Below are 24,171 nucleotides of genomic sequence, written 5' to 3'. Positions count from 1 at the left end.
CCCCTGGAACCGGAGTTACAGACAGCTGCCATGTGGGTGCTGGGATTTGAACCAGGGTCTTCTGTAAGAACAACCAATGTTCTTAACTGCTGAGCCATCTCTCCAGCCCAAATAAAATATTTTTTTAAAAAAAGAAATTTAGCGGGGCGTGGTGGCGCACACCTTTAATCCCAGCACTCAGGAGGCAGAGGCAGGCTGATCTCTGTGAATTCAAGGCCAGCCTGGTCTACATAGTGAGTTCTAGAGCTTGAGGCTAGCCTAGAATAAACAGAAAAAAAAAAAAAAAAAAAAAAAAAAAAAAAAAAAAGAAATTTAATTTTAACATCAATAAAAAAAAATGAGCATAATCTTATATGATCTGAGCATAAGAAATAAATTTACCTTGTTTTCTTACTCAGTTCCCTTTCTACACCATCATAAAAGCTCCCCCAAGAAACATCTTTAATTTTAAAAATATAACTAAAAGCCAAGCATGATGGCACACTCCTTTAATTCAAGTACCTGGGAGGCAGAGGCAAGCAGATCTCTGTGAGTTCGAGGCCAGCCTGGTCTACATAGCAAGTCGCTGGGTCTACAGGGAGACCCTGTCTCAAAAAAACCAGAAAAAAGAATATTACTTAAGCAATCTCCTTAACTTTTTTAAAAGATTTTTTAAAATCTGTTTTGCCTGCATAGATGTATATGCAAGCACCCATGTGTCATGCTACAAGAGGTCAGAGGAGAACATCAGATACCCTGCAACTGGAGTTAAAAAAGGCTGTAACCTGCAATGTGGGTATTGGGAACTGAACTTGGGGCCTGTGCAAGAGCAGCCAGTGCTCTTAACCACTGAGCCATCTCTTCAGGCACGAGATTTCCTTATTTTAAACCTAAGTCTAGACAGAGGAAAGGCCTACACAGAATATACAAATCCATACTTTCAGATAAAATTATAACACTATAAAAATCCATACTTTCAGATAAAAGAACATTACAACACTCAAATGGAGAAAAGTATGCCCCTACTATAGTCTAATCCAGCTCAAACTGCTTAATCATTAGCATTTTCACAATAAAAGCTCTAGAAAACCCGACTCAAGAAATCTGACTTTATTTTTCAATGGTATTCCACTATGCATTATAAATGAACTCTTTTTCAACTTAATATTAATGAAAAACATTTTGAAATAAGCTGAGATTTAAAAACTTAATTTCACAACTGATTCTAACAAGTCAGTATAAACTAGGAGTCAAACATAATAAACTATTAATATTTTAATACTTAGGATAACTAATATAGCAATAGCGTATACTTTGTATACATTACTAAATGACAATCTTTTAAAAGAATTACCACATTCATCAGATTATAATTACAAGGGGTCAGTGGCCATGATTCCACTGTTTAGTTGATTAAATAAAAAATGACACAAAGTACTATGGGAAGCTAACAGTGGTAGAACTGGAACTGTGACCAAGACCTTTGAGAGCCAATATAAGAGCAGGAAATTTGCAGAAACTCAAACCATTTGAAACTTTACTAAGTATTAATTAGGCAAAACAGTAATTGCTATATTATTATGTCAATCAGACCCTATTATAATCTCATTTATAGACAATGAAACTAAAAGTGAAAGAAGTTACTTGCTCATAAATTCTGAGAAGTGGGGGAACTGAGGCAATTGGTACTGTCTATCAAGATCTGGGTTTCCGAACAATAAAGAGCATATACAGAGACTGCCTTTGAAAGGAAAGGAAAACAAAACAAAATAATAGTTCCATTGCTTGCGTAATATGAGGAAGGATGGGCAGGAGATATAAAGAATAGTTTTTCAGCCGGGCATGGTGGCGCACACCTTTAGTCCCAGCACTCAGGAGACAGGGGTAGGCAGATCTCTATGGGTTCAAGGCCAGGCTGTCTTGTGAGATATAGGTCAGCTGAGGCTACAGGGAGACACTGTCTCAAAAAAGCAAAATAAATAAATAAATAAATAAATAAATAAATAAATAAATAAATAAATAAATAAATAAATAAATAGTTTTTCAGATCTAATATTTATCTTTAAACATTTTAACCTCTTCAAAGCATTACTAATTCAATACTTCAAAGTATTACCAATTTAAACACAAATTTTCTTACTATTAAAATCTCATATGACAGTTCCAGGAAGATAGTATGATTTATAAAGTGTGAATTTTCTGGAAGTTTTATGAAATGACAATAGTCCAAAGAAAACAAAGTAAATTTTTTTTTTTTTTTCGGTCTTTTTGAGACAGGGTTTCCCTGTAGCCCCAGCTGTCCTGGAACTCACTATGTAGACCAGGCTGGCCTTAAACTCACAGAGATCTGCCTGCCTCTGCCTCCCAAGTGCTGGGATTAAAGGCGTGTGCCACCACACCCGGCGAAAACAAAAGTAATTTTAACCTTACTAGAATCTTTTTTTCTTAAAGATTTAACATTTTTTAAAAATTTATTTATTTCTATTTTATGTGTATGTGTGTTTCACCTGCATTTAAGTGTCACCCAAGTCAGAAGAGGGTGTCTGATCCCCTGGAACTGGAATTACAGGTGGCTGTTGGCAGCCATGTGGGTGTTGGGAACATGTCATCCTCACCGCATAAACTTAAGACGTTCCCTTAAGTGAGTACTTCCACAATCAAAAGGTACAATGCAATTTTAAAGGAAAAGGCACTAAAATGAACACCTATGAATTTTTTTGTTTGTTTGTCTTTATTGAGACAGGGTCTCCTTGTAGCCTCAGCTGTTCTAGAACTCACTATGTAGACCAGGATGGCCTTGAACTCTGCCTCCCAAGTGCTGGGATTAAAGGCATGTGCCCCAGCACCTGACCTATGAATTTTTTTAAAGCACTATCCCTTCTATTGCCAAATTCAGGATTTAAAACTTCTATGACTTCTCCTAGAAACTGTTTTATTGCTGGTTTTTGTTTCTGCTTCTTTGGCAGGACTGGGAACCGAATCCAGGTTCTTGAGTACACTAGGCAAGTGCTCCACCACCGAGTTATATATACCCTAAGCCTGTCAAATTAATGAAGAGACAAAAAAGGAAACTGCTTAAGTTACCCACCAAAATCAGTTCAAGACATGAATCAGCCCAGCGTGATGGCACACACCTTTAATCTCAATGCTTGGAAGGCAGAGGCAGGCAGATCTCTCTGTGAGTTCAAGGCCAGCCTGGTCTACATAGTGAGTTCCAGGACAGCTGGGGCTACAGGGAGACCCTGTCTCAAAAAGACCAAAAAAAAAAAAGACATGAATCAAATCCTTCTATGAATGAACTATATATACACTTAAATCCAAATCCAAATATTCTGAATTATCTGTACAAAAATAGAATTATGAATATACATTAATCCTAAAATTGGGGGGAGGTGAGCACAGAGAGAAAATAAACATTTGTAAAACTGACAGATTTACTTTCTAAGTGAAGCTATTTATACAAAGCATAAATGCGATCCCATACTTACCAAACTCAAATAGTGTTTCCTATTTAGTCATCTAAACCTTGTCAAAGGCATTACTACGTATACTTTTTAAGAAATTGAAAGCTTCTTTTACTTATTATTTTTATTTTATGTGTATGAGTATATTGTCTGCATGTAAATGTACTATGTTGTGCAGTGCCTAAGGAGGTCAGAAGAGGGCATCGGATGCCCTGGAACAGGAGTTATGTACAGTTGTTAGCCACCATGTGGGTGCTAGGAACTAACCCTGGTCCCCTGCAAGACCAGTCAGCGTTCTTAACCACTGAGCCATCATCTCTCCAGCCCCAGTATACTTTTTTTTTTTTTTAAAGAAAAGCTCTTACTATACAGTCCAGGCTGGATTCAGTATCCCAACTACTTGGACTACAGGCATGTACAACTCTATCAAACCTTACTGCTAATTTTAAATGTATTAAGTAGCATCATAATATCAAAATTATACAAAAACAGACCATCATCTGAATGCTGAGGATGAGATACAGAAAAATGGAATCTACTTTACTTTTCCTTCTGTTTCCATACTAGTTGATGTCTTATGACAGAAAATTTCTATAAATGCATGCAACATAAAAACAAAAGGATTCACAAAAGTACTCTAGTGGGTAACAGGGAAAAACCCTATGAATTGACTATGGATATAAAACCATTTATGGTTTCCTTCCTAATATCCCTCCCATAGTTTTGATACTTAACATTAAACTGGTATTTAAATACTTACATATCATTTTTGTTTATTACTGCATAAAGAATATAATAAAAGGTATATATACCAGTAAACGTACTTGCATCATCCCTTTCTATTCTGGTTCCATCACTAGTTGACACGCAAGTGAAGTGCAGGGGTTCCACTTCTAAAAGCCCAGTGAGAGATGTGAAACTACCCTCAGCAGCTGTGCAACTGCTGACCTTTCCATTGCCTAGTAAAGAAAAAAAAAATTTCATAATGCAAGAAGACAGTAATACAAGGCATGTAATATCAATAATTAAAGCTGGTACACCAATTTCAATTAGCACACAACTGCAAACCTTATACAGTGCTTCAACAAAGAGCAGAATATTAAAGTCATAAAATGAGACAACAGTTTTCTTGATACAAAAGAACTCAATGAAAGCAAGTTGGTAGCAATTCACAGCAATATAAAACATTAAGGGTATTTTTTTTTATAAACACTGCAATTTCCTATCAATAAAAATGATTTAGTTTAAACACAGAAAAACATAAAATCAGCTGACAGTAGTCATTATGTACTCTGTTAAATATGCGTAATAAAAGAATCCATTCTATGATGTCAATTGTATAAATGTAAGACAGTATTACTTTAAGTAGAATCCATTCAAAGATGTAATTATGTTACCCTTTGGATGGGAGAACCTAAACTGGAGGAACATGAATGAAAATCTATACAACTGGAAGAAACATAATACACTTGCAGGACTATGGCAGAGGAATAGGTTCTTTTGGTTGTTTTTCTGAGACAGTGTCACTGAGAAGCTCTGGGTGGCCCTGGAACTTGCTATGCAAACCGTGGCTGGCCTCAAATATAGAGCTCCATCTGCTTCTGCCTCCTGAGTGCTAGGCATACACCACCACACCTGGACTAGTGGATTAAGGACTAGTTCTTAATCCTAATATCCTCCACATATCTTTAAAACATTCGTTAAATTGATATTTATATAATGAATTGAGATAAAATGTTATAAAGATGATTCATTTAATAATAGATCCATTTGCTATTGAAGGACACAGCACATATTCAACTAAAAAGATTAGTTTTCTAAAATAATTGAAGGAGAAACATGTCAATGTTTTACCTAGTTGCTATCTCACTGCACAGTAGCTGGATTTTCTTATCTACCTTTGCATTCAATGTACTCCACCACATTGTTTGCTAGACATCGGAGAAAACAATCTAGTCCAACACCAATATGTGGATGGAAATGGAATATATTAATAGTGTTGCACATTCAAAGGCTGACTAGTAGGAGCTCATGGAGGATTAACTACAATGTAGCATCTGAAATTTAGTCATGAACTTCTGAAACTCCAGTTACATTAAGATCATTTGGATTATCATGGGGTTTTTTTTGTTTGTCTTTTTGAGACAGGGTCTCCCTGTAGCCCCAGCTGACCTGGAACTCACTATGTGGGCCAGGCTGGCCTTGAACTCAAAGAGACCAGCCTGCCTCTGCCTCCCAAGTGCTGGGATTAAAGGCATGCACCACCATGTATTTTTAAAACAGTTTTTACCCATGTAAAATGGCAAAATGTGTGAGTCATCACGCTGGCCACTAAACAAAACTATTCCAAATGCTAAGGCATTATACAAAACTAGAAAATAATTGAAAACTTGTCAATTTAACTCACTGTGAAGAACATAATTTTTTTTTCTCTCTCTCTCTTTTTGAGACAGGGTCTCCCAGTAGCATCAGCTGGCCTGGAACTCACAGCTGGCCTGGAACTCAGGGATTCCCTGGCCTCTACCTCCCAAGAGTGCTGAGATTAAAGGCGTACGCCACCATACCCAGCTTAAAAAGCTGTACTTTTTTTTATTTATTTATTTTTATTTTTATTTTTGAGACAGGATCTTCCTGTAGACCCAGCTGTCCTGGAACTCACTATGTAGACCAGGTTGACCTTGAACTCACAGAAATCAAGTCTGTCTCTGCCTCCCAAGTGCTGGGATTAAAGGCGTGTGCCACCTAACATGGCTGCCAGTATTATCAATTTCTCTCAAAATGACAGCTTACTTTATTCATTTTTTTAAAAGAAAATATTTGCCATTTAACCCAAGTCTGAACAAGAAAATTTTATCTATCAGCCATTCTTGTAAATGAAAATGTTGTTCTATGAAGTAGTTCAGTTTCTAATCTCAACTAGACTACTTCCCTCAAGCAACAATGGTACTTCGATGTATAAGGTGAGACTCCAGGAATATTTCCCATTTCATCATATATAACAGACATGTAATTAAGGGTTCAAATTGTAACAGTGATTTCTACTGCTATATCAAGCAAATTCATAAATCAAAGTTTTTACTTCAAGTACATAGTAAAGAAAACGTTTTAATCAGTTCAAATGTCAATGAGGTATAAAAGGCAAGTAACATTCCTGTGCCAGTGGTCTGACTCTTTGAGGGTCAATGGGTCATACACTGAGAACCACTGGACTAAAGAACAGAGATTAGAAGGGACAATGATGGAAGATTAGATAATAAATCAGAGAGACACAAAATATATATAACATTTTATATGATGTTGTAGATTAAACATCAGAGCAATCCAAAGACATGAAAAGTATTTTAAGGAGAGAAGTTAATTGATTAGATTTACATTTTTTAAAAGATTTTACTCATTTCAGTGTAGAGAATGTGTTAAATACAGCAAAAACAGACTACAAGTTCAGGATGACTGTGAGTGAAATCACTCCCCCAAGACAGATAGGATGATGAACAGAAATGAAATACACATTGGTGGAAAACAGGAATTAGCTGGTTATAGGCTCACCATAGGGGATAAGAAAGGAATCAAGGGGCTGGAGAGACAGCTCAGCAGTTAAGAGCACTGGCTGTTCTTGCAGAGGAGCCAGGTTCCACTCCCAGCACCCACACGACTGTGCGTAACTCCAGTTCTGGAGGATCCCACACCCTCTTCTGGTCTTTGCAGGCACTGCAAGCATGTGGTGCTCTTACATACATGCAGGCAAAAGACTCATACATGTAAAATAAAATTAATAAATAAAATATAACATGGCTGCTAACAACCATCTGTAACCAGTTTCAGGGGATCTGACATCTTCTTCTGACTTTTATAGGCACTGCATGACACAGTTGCCCACCTACATGCAGGCAATACACTCATACACATAAAATAAAAATAATAAAAATTTTTTTAAAGAAGAATCAAGCATGACATCTGCCTATGCCACAAGTAACACTGAGAAAAAGAATGCTGTAAGATTAATGTAGAGGAAGAAGATGAGGCTTTCATGAGGAGCTAGGATTTCTTCCTGTCTCCTCTTCTGAGTACTCCTCACTAAGCATAGTTTGTATTGCAAACTTAATGCTTCAGAGCACAGCCTGAGCCTTAGGGCATCCCCTTATATTCTTACACATGGGATCTCATGCTTTTCTATGGGATAACCAATAACATATACATCATAATAACCAGCACATCCTATAGAAGACCCAATGACAAATTGCAATGGCCTAATTGTTACTTGGATAGAGAATGAAGAATGTGGCGACAGGGACATACAAGTACAGGTGAAAACATACATACTCAAGGCAATGTAATTCACTAAAAAGACACATATTATGCCAATGTAAAAAAAAGAGAGAGAGAGAAAGAGAGGTAGGGAGACTCTACATGTAGTATGATTTATTTCATGAAAAATCTGAATGACTATGTATAGTAGACAAAACTATAGGTAAATATCCAATTACCAGTGATAACTTAAGAAGGCAGAAAGGCTTCAGATGAGTCAGTTTACATTTGATTTACATTTATTTATATTTGATTTTCCTATTTTCTTGCTTTTTACAATTCATTGATTTTCCTATTTTCTTGCTATTTACAATTCATTATTTAATGTGCAACCAAACTGAGACTTACTCTAAAAATCTATTTATGGGGTGTGGGAGATAGCTCAGCAGTTAAGAGCACTGACTGCTCTTGCAGAGGACCCAGGTTTGGTTCCCAGCATCCATAAGGAGGTTAACAACCATCTGTAACTCCAGTTCCAAGGGATCTGATACCCTCTTTTGGCCTCTACGGGCATTGCATACATGTGGAGTACTTACATGCAGGCGAAATACACACATAAAAAAAAATAAAATAAAATATTTTAAAATTTACTTATATTTAATGGGGTAATTGTATCAAAATTTTTTCCAAAGAAACTAGTATTTTGTTCTGCTAACAGCAGGTGCAGTGGGTGCAAATACTCAATCTAATGAAAATAAGTATCAAAGTCTAGCTTTTTATAAGAAGGCTTTTACACACTGTTAAACATACAATCCTAACAGATTCTTAAGACATATGTAGGATCTGTGTAATGTATACAGAGCTTATATTAGAAGAGTCGTAATTATAAGAAATTACATTTTCTGTATCCTGTTTATTTATATCAATTGACATTTTTTAATATAACACATTCTGTTTTGTTGAGACAACAGAGGTATAGCAAGTAAAATTTAAAAGGTTACAACGTTTCAATTTTTAAAGTCTTTTGAGCAGAAAAACTGTATTGAGCAATTGCAATGAAAACAGAAAACAAACTGAAAACTCTTTCAAAGACAAGAGTAGAATACAAATTGAACATCACCTAAGATTCTAGGGGCTATAAGCTGTTTTTGAGAATTTGTTAAAATTTATTTACTTATTTAATTTTTAGGTGTATGGGTGTTTTGCCTGCAGGTACATAAATGTACCCATGTCATGCAAAGCCCCTGGAGGTCAGAAAAGGGCATTGGATCCCCTGGAACTAATGAAGTTCCAAATGGTTGTTGGCTGCCATGTCGGTCCTGGGAATTGAATCTGGGTCCTCTCTCTGCAACGGCAGTCAAGTGCTCTTAATCACTGAGCCATCTCTCCAGCCCCATCTTTTAATATTTTTAAACTTTACTATAAAGGACCTTTAATCTAGACTTCTGAACTACTCAAAATTTTGAAACTTTTGACCACTAAAATGACAGCTCAAAAGCTACAGGTTTCAAAGAATTTCTGACTTTTGGAATTTCAGATTATGCATGTACAGCCTCTTTTGTTTTTGTTTTGTACAAGGAATTAAGAAATTAAGCCGGGCGTGGAAAATTAAGCCAAACACTTTAATGGTTCATAGATGTTATGGTTAAATTCTTAAAAGTGTTCAGTGTTCTAAAGACAAAAATTCAGTAACTACAATAAAGCCAGGTACTAGCTTAAACTCTGTACAGACTATTTAGAAATCCCTTTAATGAAAGCGGCCAGTACCTGAAAGGACATCTGATAAATCAATTTCATCTGACTGGACACCAATGCTGCTGTTGTATACATTTTTACAAGAAGAGCCACTCATTTCCAAATCAAAAAGGACAGGATCAAACGGTGAGCTATATAATCCATATCTGAGAAATGAAAGAATGTATTAACAATTTTTGACAGCCATTTAATTAAGAAATTATCTATATTTACTTCTAAAGGAAGTCTGACTGAAAAAGGCAGCAAATTCAGCAAACCCCAAGGAAATGTATATTCAAATGGTACTGTCCAGAGATTCAACAAACACAATTTTAATGAGCTGGCAGCCAATGTAACAAGACTATTATCTGCAGCCCAAGATGTAGGGAGGAAAAAACAATACACCAAATATTTCTTTCTCCCTTACAATCACTCCAATGACAAGAGAGAGCAGAGACACTTTGAAAATTTCCTCAAACCCAAAGAGTTCTAAACAAAAATATTAGAAAAGTGGTATTCTAAATAAAGGAATATGCTGCTTTAAAAGTTAAAGACCAAGGGAGGAAAAAAAAAAATCCAACTTGTTATTTCTCTATTCTGAGGTTTTTAAAATTCAACTAGAAGATGAAGGAATCCCAAGTAACCATGACGACAGACTTACATAATTACACATATAACATCATAAAATTAAGTTTGTATTAACTGATTTTTTTCATTAGTAAAGCATATGTTTAAGCATAAAGAACAATTAGCTCTCTGAATAAGCACCTATAGAATGTCGTCAAAGGCTGAAGGGAATTAATTTCAGAGAAAGCGTGGGGAGATGCGTTAGTCTTAAGAGAAAGGCAAGGCACAAGTTGAACATACTTTTCAAAGAAAAGGAATATTTTAGGCATACATATTAAGTAACAATTCCGTGCAAAGGGTATCGTACCCAGAAAGGCCCACTGTTGGTAATTTAATATGTTAAAACACCTTGTTTGAAGGAGAGCCTCCAGTGGTGTCAACCTGTCCTGCAGCTGTCTGGACACTGCAGTGAGTAGAGCTGCACAAGCTGTACTGCACCCAGCCAAGTCTTCATCCTTCACGTAATTCAGCAGGACAAAATACCAATAGACAGAACCTAGAAAGAGCAACACAATGATTCCTTTTCCTCTAACAAAGAGAACGTCATGTTAAATATGTTTGAGTATAGCTGTGGAAAGGCAATCTTTCAGGACAATTTACAAAGAAGAACAAAGAGAACACTAAGAATATAAACAATGCCCTGAAGAGAAGTCCTAAATCAAGAACTTCAGAGCTGGCAGGGTGTGGGGATGCTTGACTCAATCCCAGTAGAGGCAGGCAGATCTCTGTGAGATCTAGGTAGGTCAGGGCTACATAGTGAAATCCTATCTCAAAAAAAAAAAAATTCAGGGCAGATGAGAAGGTTCAGGAGGTAAGGGCATTTGCAATCAAGCCTGATAATCGATCTGAGTTCAATCACCAGAACTGATATGGTTAAATTGTCCTCTAACCTCCACACATGCATTGTAGCATGTCATGGGTGTACACACACACACACACACACACTCACTCGGGATAGCTTTGCAAATCCCTATGGGATTACATTTATTCTTTTAAAAAAATATATATATACATACACACACACACACACACACACACACACTTCGGGGGGGCTGGAGAGATGGCTCAGCAGTTAAGAACACTGGTTGCTCTCGCAGAAGACCCAGGTTCAAATTCCAGCACCCACATGGCAGCTAACAACTGTCACTCCAGTCCCAGAGGAACCTCCAAAGGCACTGCACAACATGGGTGCACTTACCTACATGTAGGCAATATACACATACACATAAAAAAAATAATTTATTACATTTTAAATTTAATTTAATTTAATTTGAGGGGGCTGTGTTTTGAGACAGGGTCTCCTTGTAGCCTCAGCTGGCCTAGAATTTGCTATGTAGACCGGGCTGGCCTTGAACTCACAGATATCCACCTGCCTCTGTCTCCCAAGTGCTAGGATTAAAGGCATGTGCCACCACACCCAGCTTAGTAAGCTTATTCTTGAAAGGCATTTCGACAGGTTCTTCACTGGTCCCTTTAAGTCAACTCAGTCTGCCATGATCACTACCAATCACATAAAATATGAACATTTAATGGCAACCTCATGTCTTATTTTCCATAGCACTTTCTAACACTGCAGTCTGTGACCTCAAATGTTGGGCCAATAAACAATCAAACAATTCATTAATGTTGGACTAAAAAAAAAGTGTTGAGGTGGCCTACTGTTCACTACACCTCTTATCTAGTCTTGGTAATACCTATTTGTAAAAAATTGTATGTGTATATATTGTGTATATGTCCACATGTGTATGTCTGAGGGCACCTATGCCACAGCATGTTTAGAAATTAGTGTCTGTGCTGTTTTTGGGGACATGTAGCAGTTAGAGGAAAACCCATAGGAGTCTATTCCCTCACTCCACCATATGGATCCTAGGGATCAAATTCAGATTATCAGGCCCAGCAGCAAGTACCCTCACCTACTGGGATCATCTTACCAGCCTCTCCTAGTAATATTATTAAACAAAAAGTATATAGAGAACAAACTACAAGTTATTAATCCCTAAAACAAAATATGGGTGTGATTATATGACTAAATCAGTATAGTACTTAACTTCCAAGCAAAAGGACCCACATTTGAGCTGGAATACACTTTAAAAAAAAAAAGTGTGGTGGTACACCAGTGAGGTGGACAGGAGAATCCCTGGAGATTGTCACCCACCTATTCTACCCTAACAAGCAGATCTAGTCCAATGTGAGACCCTGACTCCAAAATAAGGCAAACAAGCATTTATGAAAAATGACATCTGAGGTAGCCCTGGCCTCCAAATGTACTGTACATATAGGTGCACCTGCATATCAACAAACATTGTACACATACACACAAGCACAAAAGTATATTAATAATCAGATAAACCACGGAGAAAATTAGGATAAAGAACAAAATAATTATTAAGTTAATCACTATGTATATAGTTTTTATTACTGAAGCAATTTTACTTACCACCAGTTGCTGCTGCTGGTAAAAAGGACATATTGTCAAGTAAAGCCTTCAATAGAACAGATCCAAATCCGGGTTGACATGGGTCACATTTGCCATTACTGGAAAGTTGTTTAAAAAAACAAAGAAACAAATTTAAAGATATTATTTATGACTTAAATTCAACACTAAACTTGGCATAATACTTAAATCTTCCACTACTAAAGGCTAAGGAAGGCTAATACTCTTAAATATTTGCTAGGCAGTTACTTTTCAAGATAAACAGAAAATGAACTGTACTATATTAGAAGGCACAGCAAGATTTATATGAGAGGAAATAAGGTGGTTGACAATCAGACAGTGAAAGTAAGTGAAGGGCTCCTCTTACCAAACTTACTTAATATGGCATTTTGCTGTAAGAACCCAATATTCTTCCTTTAAAGTGATTAACACTTGTTGACATGACAGACAAGGTACCAGCCACCAAACTGAAAGTATATCTACAAAGTATATTTTCAATTTAAAAACACACCAACCTAATGCACAAGGCCAGAAATCGAGCACATTTATGGGCTATGCTTCGTCCTGCCTCAAAGAAGCAAACACGTACAATATCTGAAAGACATTTTCGCGTTTTTGAAAGTAGGCTCTCATTTCCTTCCTTTGAGCTGCAAAACAATAGTAGAAAAACATTAATTATTTTGAACTCTGACTCATAACAGCCACAGGACAATCCATCACTGGCAAGCAAAATCCTAATTACCAACCTTCCGGGTCCATTTGAATGTACTCCAGCTAACCAACAGAGAGTATCCAACACAAGACTCTGAGCATGTTCTGTGATTTGGCCATCATCTGCTCTTCTGCAAAGAGTGTTAAGAAGCTTCTCATGGAATTCTGAAAACTGTAACATGGCACAACGCTGAACCCTAAAACAGAAAACATGAATAACATTACCAATGAAAATATAACAAATAGGCTAAGAAGGCTATGCAACTGCTGGGTTATGGAGTGGCTCTTTAAAAAAGCATGAATGTCAGCAGGGCATGGTGGCACATGCCTTTAGTCCCAGCACTCGGGAGGCAGAGGTAGGTGGATCTCTGTGAGTTCAAGGCCAGCCTGATCTACATAGTGAGTTCAGGTCAGCTGGGACTACAGGGAGACCCTGTCTCAAAAAAAAAAAAAAAAAAAAATCATGGATGTCAGAGCTGGAGGGATAGCTCAACAGTTAAGAGCACTAGCTACTCTTACATAGGACCCAAGTTTAGTTCTCAGTGACCACAAGGTAGATGGCTCCCAACCACCTGTAATACCTACTCTAGAGAATTCATCATCACCTTCTTCTGGCATCTGCAAGCGCTAGACACACATGTTACACATACATACAGGCAGGCAGGCAAAACATTCATCCACATAAATAAAAACATTTTAAAAAATTTTAAAAATAAAAATCATAAACAAACAAAGGCCTTAGGGCTGGGATTTTCAGTAGTAAAGCAGTTGACCAACATGTTCAAGGCCTTAGGTTTAAAGCAAAAATCAATTAACTTAAAAGGGCCAATCATCCTTTTAAAATGGTATATGCAGGATGTCTGAAAAGAAAATAAGCTACAATAATGTGATCTAACAGAGTAAGTATTGCCACAAATCATGCTTCTTTCTTTTCTCACCTATTTCTGGCATATAATACACACTGTATGGATAGCAAGGATAAAAAAATGAAGTAGGGGCTGGACAGCCATCTCAGCAGTTAAGAGCACTGGCTGTTCTTACAGAGGACCCAGGTTCGATTCCCAGGACCCACATGGCAGCAAACAAATATCCATAACTAAAGTTCCAGGGGATCCAACACCCAGATCAACATCAGATCCACACTTCTGATCTCAGTGGGCATTGCACAACACAGGTGAGCTTCCACACGTATAGGCAATATACCCATACACATTAAATAAGTAAACAAATAAATAAACAAATATCCTATGTGGTGGGGCACACCTAAAATCCCAGCACCAGGGAAAGCAAGGCAAAAGATCAGGAGTTTAAGGCTGGCCTCCGGATACCTGAGGCTGTCTCAAAACAACAGAGAAAAGAAAATAGCAGACTAGCTGGGCACAGTGGTGCACACCTTTAATCCCAGCGCTTGGGAAGCAGAGGAAGGTAGATCTCTATGAGTTCAAGGCCAACCCGGTCTACATAGTGAGTTCTAGGCCAGCTGGGGCTACAGGAGACTCTGTCTCAAAAAGACAAAAAAAAAAAAAAAAAAAAAAAAAAAAAAAAAAAAAATAGCAGAATAATTAAACAAGGTTACCTTTCCTTAGAAATTGAAGTTTTCTTAAATCTTCGAATGGTAACAGAGACTTCTTGAAGAAAGTCACAGCCCCGAAGATTTTCAGATTTCCGGGTACCTCCTGCACTTTCATTCTTAACATTAGATGACTTTTCCTAAGCATACAAAGAAGTTGAGGCAAATATATGACACTAAAAAATTACTCTGATCCAGGCGTGATGGCGCACACCTTTAATCCTGGCACTTGAGAGGCAGAGGCAGGTGGATCTCTATGAGTTCAAGGCCAGCTTGGTCTATATACTGAGTTCCAGGCCAGCTAGGGCTACAGAGAAACCCTGTCTCAAAAAAAACAAACAAAATAAAGCAAAAAAAAAATTACTCTGAAATTAGAAATAAATGGATTATAATTATCAAAATATAAGTCTCAGATGAAAATGGTAAATTACGGGCTGGAGAGATGGCTCAGCGGTTAAGAGCACTGACTGCTCTTGCAGAAGACGGGTTTGATTCCTAGCACCCACATGGCGGCTACGAACCGTCCCTTGACTTCAATTCCAGGGGAATCTGAAGCCGCCTTCTTATCTCGGCATTGCACGACACAGGTGCACTCACATACACTCAGGCAATACACTCATTAAAATAAAGAAATAAAGAAATAAATAAATAAATTTTTTTAAAAAAGAAAATGGCCAGGCATGGTGGCACACCCCTTTAATCCCAACACTCTGTGAGTTCAAGTCCAGCCTGATCTACATAGTGTTCCAGGACTGGAAAAAAGGAAAAAACTTTCTCAAAAAAAAAAAAAAAAAAAAAAAAAAAAAAAAAAAAAAAAAGAAAAAGAAAAAAGAAAATGGTAAATTACTATTTTTCAAAGAAATTATAATAGAAAAATATTGAAAGTCATAGTCCCTACTTTAAAGGCCCAATGGATCAATGATTATACAACCAAAATCTTGAGTTCCACTCCTAGCTACAGTACTACTTGAGAATGAATAAGGCTCACTCACTTTTAATAGAAATATGAAGCAACTGCTCTGCCTAACTCAGAGTCATTAGAAGGATTAAATCTGATAAGATCCTTGAAAAGTGGAGAACCTAACCTATATATATACTTGTAGAAAATGAGTTAAGATGAGGACATATCTGTAAAGCTACTTTGCAAAACATCTTTTTGAAATGCTTTTAAAAAAAGCTGATTTTACATATGGAGGGAATCTAGGAACAAAATTACTAAAGAACACTTGTGATCTAAAAAATACAGAGGGACGTACCTGCTAAAGTTACTCCCTAGTGACTACAGTTTTATAAAAGCTATTTTTCATGCTGGGTATGGTAGCGCACGCCTTTTATCCCAGTGCTCGAGGCAGAGGCAGGCGGATCTCTGTGAATTCAAGGCCAGCCTGGTCTACATAGTGAGTTCCAGGACAGCTGGGGCTACAGGGAGACCCTATCTCAAAAAGACGAAAAAAAAAGCGCTATTTTTCTAAAGTTAATATAAAATATTTTCTTCTTGATTATGTATTTTAAATCAAGCATGAAGTAAAATATGAACCAAAAGAAATACACCTTCCAAGAGCTTGTCAAATCTCATCCATGACATTTGCCACAGCATTGTTACCAAACAAAACTATAGTTTCATACCTTGCCTGCTGCGACTTTTGCCAAGAGAGATGCAAGAGAGTAGCCTTTGTTGCTCTGGTGTTTTAGGGATGGAAGTCTTACAACAGGACGGATGCCACCATTGCAAAGCTCATCTGTTCCTCTTTCATTCACTGCTTTGACATGGATTAGAAATGAACGATATTTTCCTCCTGCCATACCTAGAGAAATGATGTAGTAAGATAAACTGATTGCCAAAAAAAAAAAGCTGTTTTTCATCTTCACAGAGCAAGGTAATTAGCAACTCCACAAAAAGAAAACTACACAAGGCAAGAATTTCCAATTTATATCATTTGAATGTATAATTGAACAGCTTTCATGATGAGAGCCTTATGATGATGAATTGGTTTTTCAGTTTTACATGTATGAGTGTTTTGCCAGCATGTAAGTGCACCCATGTTATGCAATTCTTGTGGAGGCATGAAGGGGGCATTGAAACCCATGTACCAGGAATTATATTGTTGTTAGCTACCATGTGTGTGCTAGGAACCAAACCCAGGTCCTCTGCAAGAGCAGTCAGTCCTCTTAATCACTAAGTTATCTCTCTAGCCTTCAATTTTTAATCACACATATATGGATTTGTGCATATGAAAGCAGTGCCCTCCAGTGCAGGACCAGATGTTGGGATCCCTGGAGCTAGAGTGATAGGCAGTTGTCAGCCTTCTGGTTTGAGTGCTAGGAACCAAACTCAGTTCCTCCACAAAAGCGGCATGTAGTCTTAACTGCTGTGCCACCTCTCCAGGCCCTATCTAACCTTCTTATACATGCATACATATAATAAATGTATGTACACACATACACACAGCATTAAAATATTTAGAGTTAAAAAACCCAAGGAACAGGGACTGGAGAGATGGCTCAACAGTTAACAGCATAAAATGCTCTTGCAGAGGACCTGGGTTGGAGTCCCTGCACCGGCACGGCAGCTAACAAACAACTGTAACTCCAGTTCCAAGAGCTTCGACACCTTCTGACTTTTGTGGGCAATGCACAACACGGGTACACTTACATACATGCAGTCAATACACTCGTACACATAAAATAAAAATAATAAAATATTTTAAAAACCCAAGGAATATTTTTATGCCTCAATACAAATATTGTTTTAATGAAAAACAAAAAAGGCTTTGGGATAACTATCAGGTTCTGGGTAATAACTCTGCTCTTCTCAGACATATGACATATACCTTCTTGTGGTTCAGTTTTTCCACATGTATAATGAAATAATACCTACAACTGAGTTAGCGAAAACTCTTGTTATTGTGTGTATCACCAAAAAGGCACTCAGTATTCAATGGTTACTGTCCCCACAATGCATTTTAACTTGTTTAAACTAAAATGAGATCACAGATTCAATCTATAATGTAAAATACATTGCAAAAATATCCTAAAATTGAGCTGGAGAAATGGTTCAGCAGTTGGAACACTGGCTGCTCTTTCAGAGGACCTGGGTTCAGTTCCCAGCACCCAAATAATGGCTAGTAACCATCAGTGACTCCAGTTCCTGGTGATTCAGTACCTTCTTCTGGGCTCTGCAGGCATTGCATGCACAGATACACTTACAAACACGCATGCAAAACACTCATCCACATAAAAATAAAATTTACAAAAAAATATATCCTGAAATTAATAACTTAGTAACAAACCAAATCTTCGAATGGCTACAAAAGCTGACTCTGTTCCTTTCCATGTTTTTTATTACCTGCCTTGGATTACACTAGATTTTGTGTTTTAGCCCTAGGAATTCCAATGCTGTTACACTCTACTTACTGCTGCACCAGCGTACTCATATCTGACCTGACTCTCATTCTGAAATCTTCTGTTTCACAACTGTCTTTTTCATAACTCATACTTTTACTCTTCAACAAAAATTGTGTAACTGCTGCTTCCAGTTCCAAAGATTCTGGGGTTGTAGGTGAAATTTAGTGAAATAAATAGCAAATCATTTAAAAAAAAAAATCACATTTCCATTCTGTCAAAACATTATTCTTATAAAAATGTAAGTTTCACAGTCACTGAACAAAGTTAATTTGTACTCTAAATAATATATTTGTTTTTGCTTTCCATTACTTCCCAACATGAAGCCAAACACATTGTAAGATATCAAAAATTTAATGGATGAATGCTACAGTTGTGAAGTACTAAAAAACTTCCCTTTATCCTTGAACATATATGTTCCACACACCTCACTAGATAGCACACACCCTATGTGCCATGTTATTTCCTACAAATACAAAACTGTGATACTGTTTCATGAGTTCCTATCCAAAACAAAACTAAATGGGGGGAGGGAGGGTGGACTAGAATGGAAATTTCACACAACTACAGTTACTTATGACAGGAAACAACCTCAGACACAAAAGGCTGATTATACTTTGAGAGCTTCAAATAAAACAGCATACTGTCATCAATTTTCAAGGCATCTTTTTACTATGCTTATATTTTTAATCTCTTGTAAGATGCAATACCTCACCTTTAACAAGTTTGGGGCTTGTTAATGTCAACATCCCAGCATGTCCTGAGAGATCAAGGCCACTAGCAAGCCAAACTGGGCCACACAGAATGTCTTCTTTATGATCCTCTAAAAACGGACATAACCTAAGACCTAAAAAGAAAAACACATTTTTCTATAAGTATGTTATTAGAAATGCAGTAATAAACGCATATCCATCCCATTTACATATACCACCATACAAAATACCATCCTTAGAATGTGTCCGCATAAATCATCGCCATGCTAAGGAATTATAATCAATTATTTGTTGTGTTGTGTGTTGTTTTCCACTCTCATTTTATATTTCACCTTGATTTTCAAGAAAGGATTTATAGAGCCATGACGTGATTTCAAATCCCAAGGTATTAAAAAATAAGAATGCCAAGTATTAGTGCAGCTGCATTCACAAGAATAAGCTGAAAGTTAAAGCACATTGCCAAAGCAGAATTGCTGGTTATTTTGTAATCATATTCTTAAAACCAAGTTTTTGCAAGCCATAAGGAATCTTTGCCCAACACGATGCATTTGAATCACTACTCCTTTTACTGTCAGGGACAATGGCTCTATAAGTGAACTCACACTGTGATTCCTCTACATCCATGTGCTGCATTTCTTCATTCATATCAACCAGGGACGGTTTCCCATTTTGTTCCACTTCAATGTTAAGAGCTGGAGACAAAGGAAAGGTGATCTGCCTATCTACTGCTGTTTCTAGAGGATAAAAATATTAGTAAACTTAATTTAGCTTAATATCAATTATTTTTGTGCCTAAAAACTAAAACTTTCTGCTAAGTTGGGAACTACCGGATTTTTCATCACAGGTGATATAAAATGGTTGTCAAGGGGAGAAAATTAAGCGATTTTATCTATTTTTCCCTCTTACAAAGGTAACAAATTATTTAAAGGAAGAAGTAACTTGTTGACAACTAAATTAAAAGTTCTTCCCTAAGCTGCACAGTATAAGCACCTACACAGTATAAACACCTACACAGTATAAGCACCTACAGTTTTTAAAACACAAGCTGGCTACATCTTAGAGCCAACTAGCCGGGTGTGGTGGTGCACACTAACTTTAATCCCAGCACTCAGGAGGCAGAGGCAGGTGGATCTCTGTGAGTTCAAGGCCAGCCTGGTCTACATAGTAAGTTCCAGGACAGCTGAGGCTACAGGGAGACCCTATCTCAAAAAGACCGGGAAAAAAAAAAAAAAAAAAAGCCAATTAAATTACGTCATTATTTAAAAGAATATACACACAAAAACACAGACACACATAAGTATACAAACAAACGGAAATTTCAGACAAAGGAAATTTTTCAGATTTCAATGCTGGGACCCCCCCAACCCCGCCGCCCCAGTATTAAGCTGCCATTAAGCCAAAATTACTCTCAGTCTTTTATTTTTTATTTTTAGGTCTTGTTGAGATAGGTTCTCTCTGTAACCTCAGCTGACCTAGAACTATGTAGACCAGGCTAGCCTCAATCTCACTGAGCTCCTCCTGCCTCTGCCTCCCAAGTGTTGGGATTAAAGGTGTGTGCCACCACACCCAACTTATTCTGTCTTTTAAATAACTGAGAAGTAACATTTAGTTCCTAATATGGTAAAGTTGTACAATCTATTTTTAAGACATTGTATCAAATTTAAAAAGAACAAATAAAAAGTTATAGCTTTGGAATTACATGAAAAGCTGACTTCACTAATTTTTTAAGTATAATTTCCAAAATACTTTTCTGACCCTCAATCTTCTCACGAAAAGAAAAGCATAAAGCTAATAATCATAAAAGTAAAACTAATTCACAAAGGAACTAATCTCACTTCCCAAAACACATGATTCAATTACTCAAGTTTATGAATTCTGCAAATTACTAAGTGACTGGAAAAATCTTAAATGTCCTTTTGATGACTTCACAATAAAAAATAAAAATGACAAAGCCTAGAGCAGGCAAATAGCTTCAAGGATCAGGAAGACATCAAAACATAACAGTTGAGCTGGAAATCAACTGTTTAAAGAAACCAAACCACAAGACTGAATCTTCCGATACTAATTTTCACCCATTCTTACCATTGACTTTCCCTAAGCCAGGAGCTTTGTTTTTCAGCAAGGTCACTTGTATCTGAGGAATATTGGTGATGTTTGAGATCAAAACAAATTTGAAGTCCACATGTCCAACCATACAGGCTTTAGGCAGAACCAATTCAAATACATGTTCATCCCAACTGTTGCTGTCAAATAAGGTAAAAAATAATAAAGCAAAAATCTTCATTTATAATAATATTAGCATCACATCTCCTACTTGCTGATTTATATATTCCAATAAATATTAATGGTTTTCAAGCTGGGTATGGTGGTACACACCCGTAAACACAGATCTCAGGATGCTGAGGCAATAGGATCCAGAGCTGAAGGCCACCCTGGGTTACATTAAGAGGTCAACCTGAACTACACATACACACAGAAGGAAGGGAAGGAGGGAGGGAGGGAGGTTGGTTAGTTAAGGCAATAAGTATCTCACAAGAGAGAACTGGAACTTAGGGCAATGACTGATCTACATATACCTTAGGGATAAATGTCTACCTTAAGGTTTCTACATACCAATAAGTCTTTGTTCCTCCAAGTGGGGTTCTATAATATATCAAATTATCCACAGACTACTGGACCCACCCTAGATCTATGAGTGAGGTCTGAGAACCTTCAGTTTTCTTCGAGAACTTATACTCACCTATTCTCTAGGTGTAAACTCTACTTTCTCACACCAGATGTTAACACATCAGAAGTCTATCCTCTCTAACTTCAAATCATGTCCAGAATCCAAGTACTCTTTCCACTACCTCCATCACTATCATTATGTTCCAACAGCATCAGCAGCTCAGCAAGTAGACTAAAATCCTTGCTTCTAATACTGTCCCACCATCACAACCACAACCACCTATAATCCATTCTTAACATGGGAGTCCCAGTAATGTGCTCCTGAACAATAAATTACATCTTTCTTGTACTCAAAAGTCTAATACCAATGTGGGAATCTGACCTTATTCCCTGACACTTTCTACTATATTCACCACCCTCAAACAACAGTGGTTTTCTTTTTTTTAAATTATGACTATTTTTTTTAATATTTTTTTTTATGTGTATGAGTATATTGCCTGCATGTATGAGTGTACCCGTGCCGTGCAATGCCACAGAGGTCAGAAGAGGGCTTCGGATTCCCCTGGAACTGGAGCTAAGGACGGCTCATAGCCACCGTGTAGGTGCTGGGACTCGAACCGGGGTCCTCTGCAAGAGTAATCAGTGCTCTTAATTGCTGAGCCAACTCTCCAGCCCCAAACAGTGGTTTTCTTACTCTACAAATCTTAAGATATACCCCTCAAGGGTGAGATTTCTCTCTCTCTCTCTCTCTCTCTCTCTCTCTCTCTCTCTCTCTCTCTCTCTCTCTTACTCTAGGCTAGTCTAATTATAGTTTTATATATCTTTGAAGTATATATGACACAGGATACCTACCCACAGAAATAACTTTCAGTAGAACCATACTACCAGTGTCTACGGGAATCTACTTCTGCACACAATTATTTGTTAAAGTGATTTGTAGACTAAGAAATTAAATAGTAAATAATGGGTTATTCTCATTATTTTATCCTACAACAGAAAATAAGAATGTTGGGGATGGAGATATGGCTCAGTGTTTAAGAATATTTGCTGTTCTTCCAGAGGACCAGGATTTGATTCCCACCACCCATATGGCATCTAACAACTGTCCATAAGTCCAGTTCTAAAGGATCGACACCCTCTTCTGGCCTCTGCAGATTTTGCACACCACGGGTACACTATACACATGCAGGCAAAACACTCATAAACATAAAATAAAAATAAAGTATTTTTTTAAAAGAAGAATGTAGCAATATCCAAAATCAAAATGACAACTGCAAAAAACAAAGTTTTTATTAATACTCCAAAAATAAAAGAAATAGTAATATAGCTAAGAAGTCCATGTTGTTCCTAACAAATACTTAAGAGTATAATAGAGAAATATTTTACCTGTCAGTCTGTAGTTTCCAAGTTCTAGTATGCTGAGCAGCATCACCATGGTGTTGCTGATGCAAATGCTGAGGGTGCCTTCTTTGCTGCTGCTCTTGCTGAACTTCTACCCAACATGGAGGAACAGTAGCTGAAAATCGCGGCGTCAGTGTCTCAAATCGAGTTAACTCTACTAGAGACGTCAGGATTTCAAGTGTGAAAGGCTGGTCCACCAATAAATCAACTCCTTAACAGTGGTAAATGTAGTATTTGAAAAAGGTTTAAAAAAAGAAAGAAAAGATGAAATTTAGTTTTTCTTTGTTCTCTATTCAAAAACAACACCGACAAATATGCAGAAAATGAAAAGGTGGGCTAAGCTATCTACATTTAACCAAGGGAACTAGCACTGGCCAAACAACAGCATAGAAGAAAAGTACATTTTGGGAAGCTGGAGAGATGGCTCAGTGGACAAAAGTGCTTGCTACTCTTCCAGAGGACCCCAGGTCAGTTCTTGACATCTACATCAGGCAGCTCACAATCTCTTGTAAGTTCAGCTCCAGAGAATTCAATGCCTTCTTTTGGCCTCCACAGGCACCCAAACATACATGTGCAGACACACACATATACACATAATTAAAAATATTTTATTTAAAAAAAACATCATAAATATTTAAATTATAAACAGAACATTCAATACTACAGAAACCCAAACCCAGTCTGTTAGAAGACGGCTCACTAAGTCTTAGCACAAGAAGGGCAACAAAACCAATGGTACTAAAATGCAAAGCAGATCAGATCAATAATTAACTTTTATAATTTTTATTTACACAAAGTGCTAGATACCAGCAAGTTCATATTATGTGTCCTTTAATAATCAATTTTAAAATTTATTCTTCTAAATAATTTTTAAAACTTTTAATTTTTTATTATTATTTTTATTTTACATGTATGCGTGTTATGGCTTGCATGTAGGTAAGTGCACCCGTGTCACGCAAGGCCCGAGGAGGATAGAAGAGGCTGTTGGATACTCTGGAACTGGAGTTATTGACAGTTGGTAGCTGCCATGTGGGTGCTGGGATTCAAACGCAGGTCTTTTGCAAGAACAACCAGTGTTCCTAACTGCTGAGCCATCTCTCCAGCCCCATAATCAATTTTAAAATTTAAAACAACCAAAGGCTATTCTGATAGCAATAAATATTTAAACAGCATTTTTTCCCTTTTGGTAATTGAGACATCTTCTAGAAATACCAGTATTAAAAT

At 37.1% G+C, this 24,171-nt stretch overlaps 1 protein-coding gene across 11 annotated transcripts in view; it reads right to left on the bottom strand.

The window, feature by feature from the left end:
- Positions 1-24,171, bottom strand: part of Birc6 (baculoviral IAP repeat containing 6) — a 218,539-nt gene that overhangs the window by 125,358 nt on the left and 69,010 nt on the right. For 6 of the 11 annotated variants that reach the window (XR_003846397.1, XM_029554049.1, XM_029554051.1 and 3 more), the window contains exons 12-23: positions 22,933-23,158; positions 20,962-21,122; positions 19,482-19,613; positions 18,882-19,013; positions 16,391-16,569; positions 14,771-14,904; positions 13,230-13,391; positions 12,999-13,130; positions 12,487-12,584; positions 10,398-10,545; positions 9,456-9,589; positions 4,256-4,402 (exon numbers count right to left, since the gene is read on the bottom strand). Coding sequence is in view for 10 of the 11 variants with exons in the window: in XM_029554049.1 (XP_029409909.1) it covers positions 4,256-4,402; positions 9,456-9,589; positions 10,398-10,545; positions 12,487-12,584; positions 12,999-13,130; positions 13,230-13,391; positions 14,771-14,904; positions 16,391-16,569; positions 18,882-19,013; positions 19,482-19,613; positions 20,962-21,122; positions 22,933-23,158 (1,785 nt within the window). In the remaining variant the exon portion in view is untranslated. The remainder of the gene's footprint in view (positions 1-4,255; positions 4,403-9,455; positions 9,590-10,397; positions 10,546-12,486; positions 12,585-12,998; positions 13,131-13,229; positions 13,392-14,770; positions 14,905-16,390; positions 16,570-18,881; positions 19,014-19,481; positions 19,614-20,961; positions 21,123-22,932; positions 23,159-24,171) is intronic. The other 5 variants (XM_029554048.1, XM_029554054.1, XM_017802184.2 and 2 more) reach the window with 4 other exon arrangements.

Source organism: Nannospalax galili, unplaced genomic scaffold (genome assembly GCF_000622305.1).
Source record: "Nannospalax galili isolate Female #2095 unplaced genomic scaffold, S.galili_v1.0 scaffold344, whole genome shotgun sequence".
Taxonomy (NCBI): Eukaryota; Metazoa; Chordata; class Mammalia; order Rodentia; family Spalacidae; genus Nannospalax; species Nannospalax galili.
This window is presented reverse-complemented; position numbering and strand designations above follow the sequence as displayed.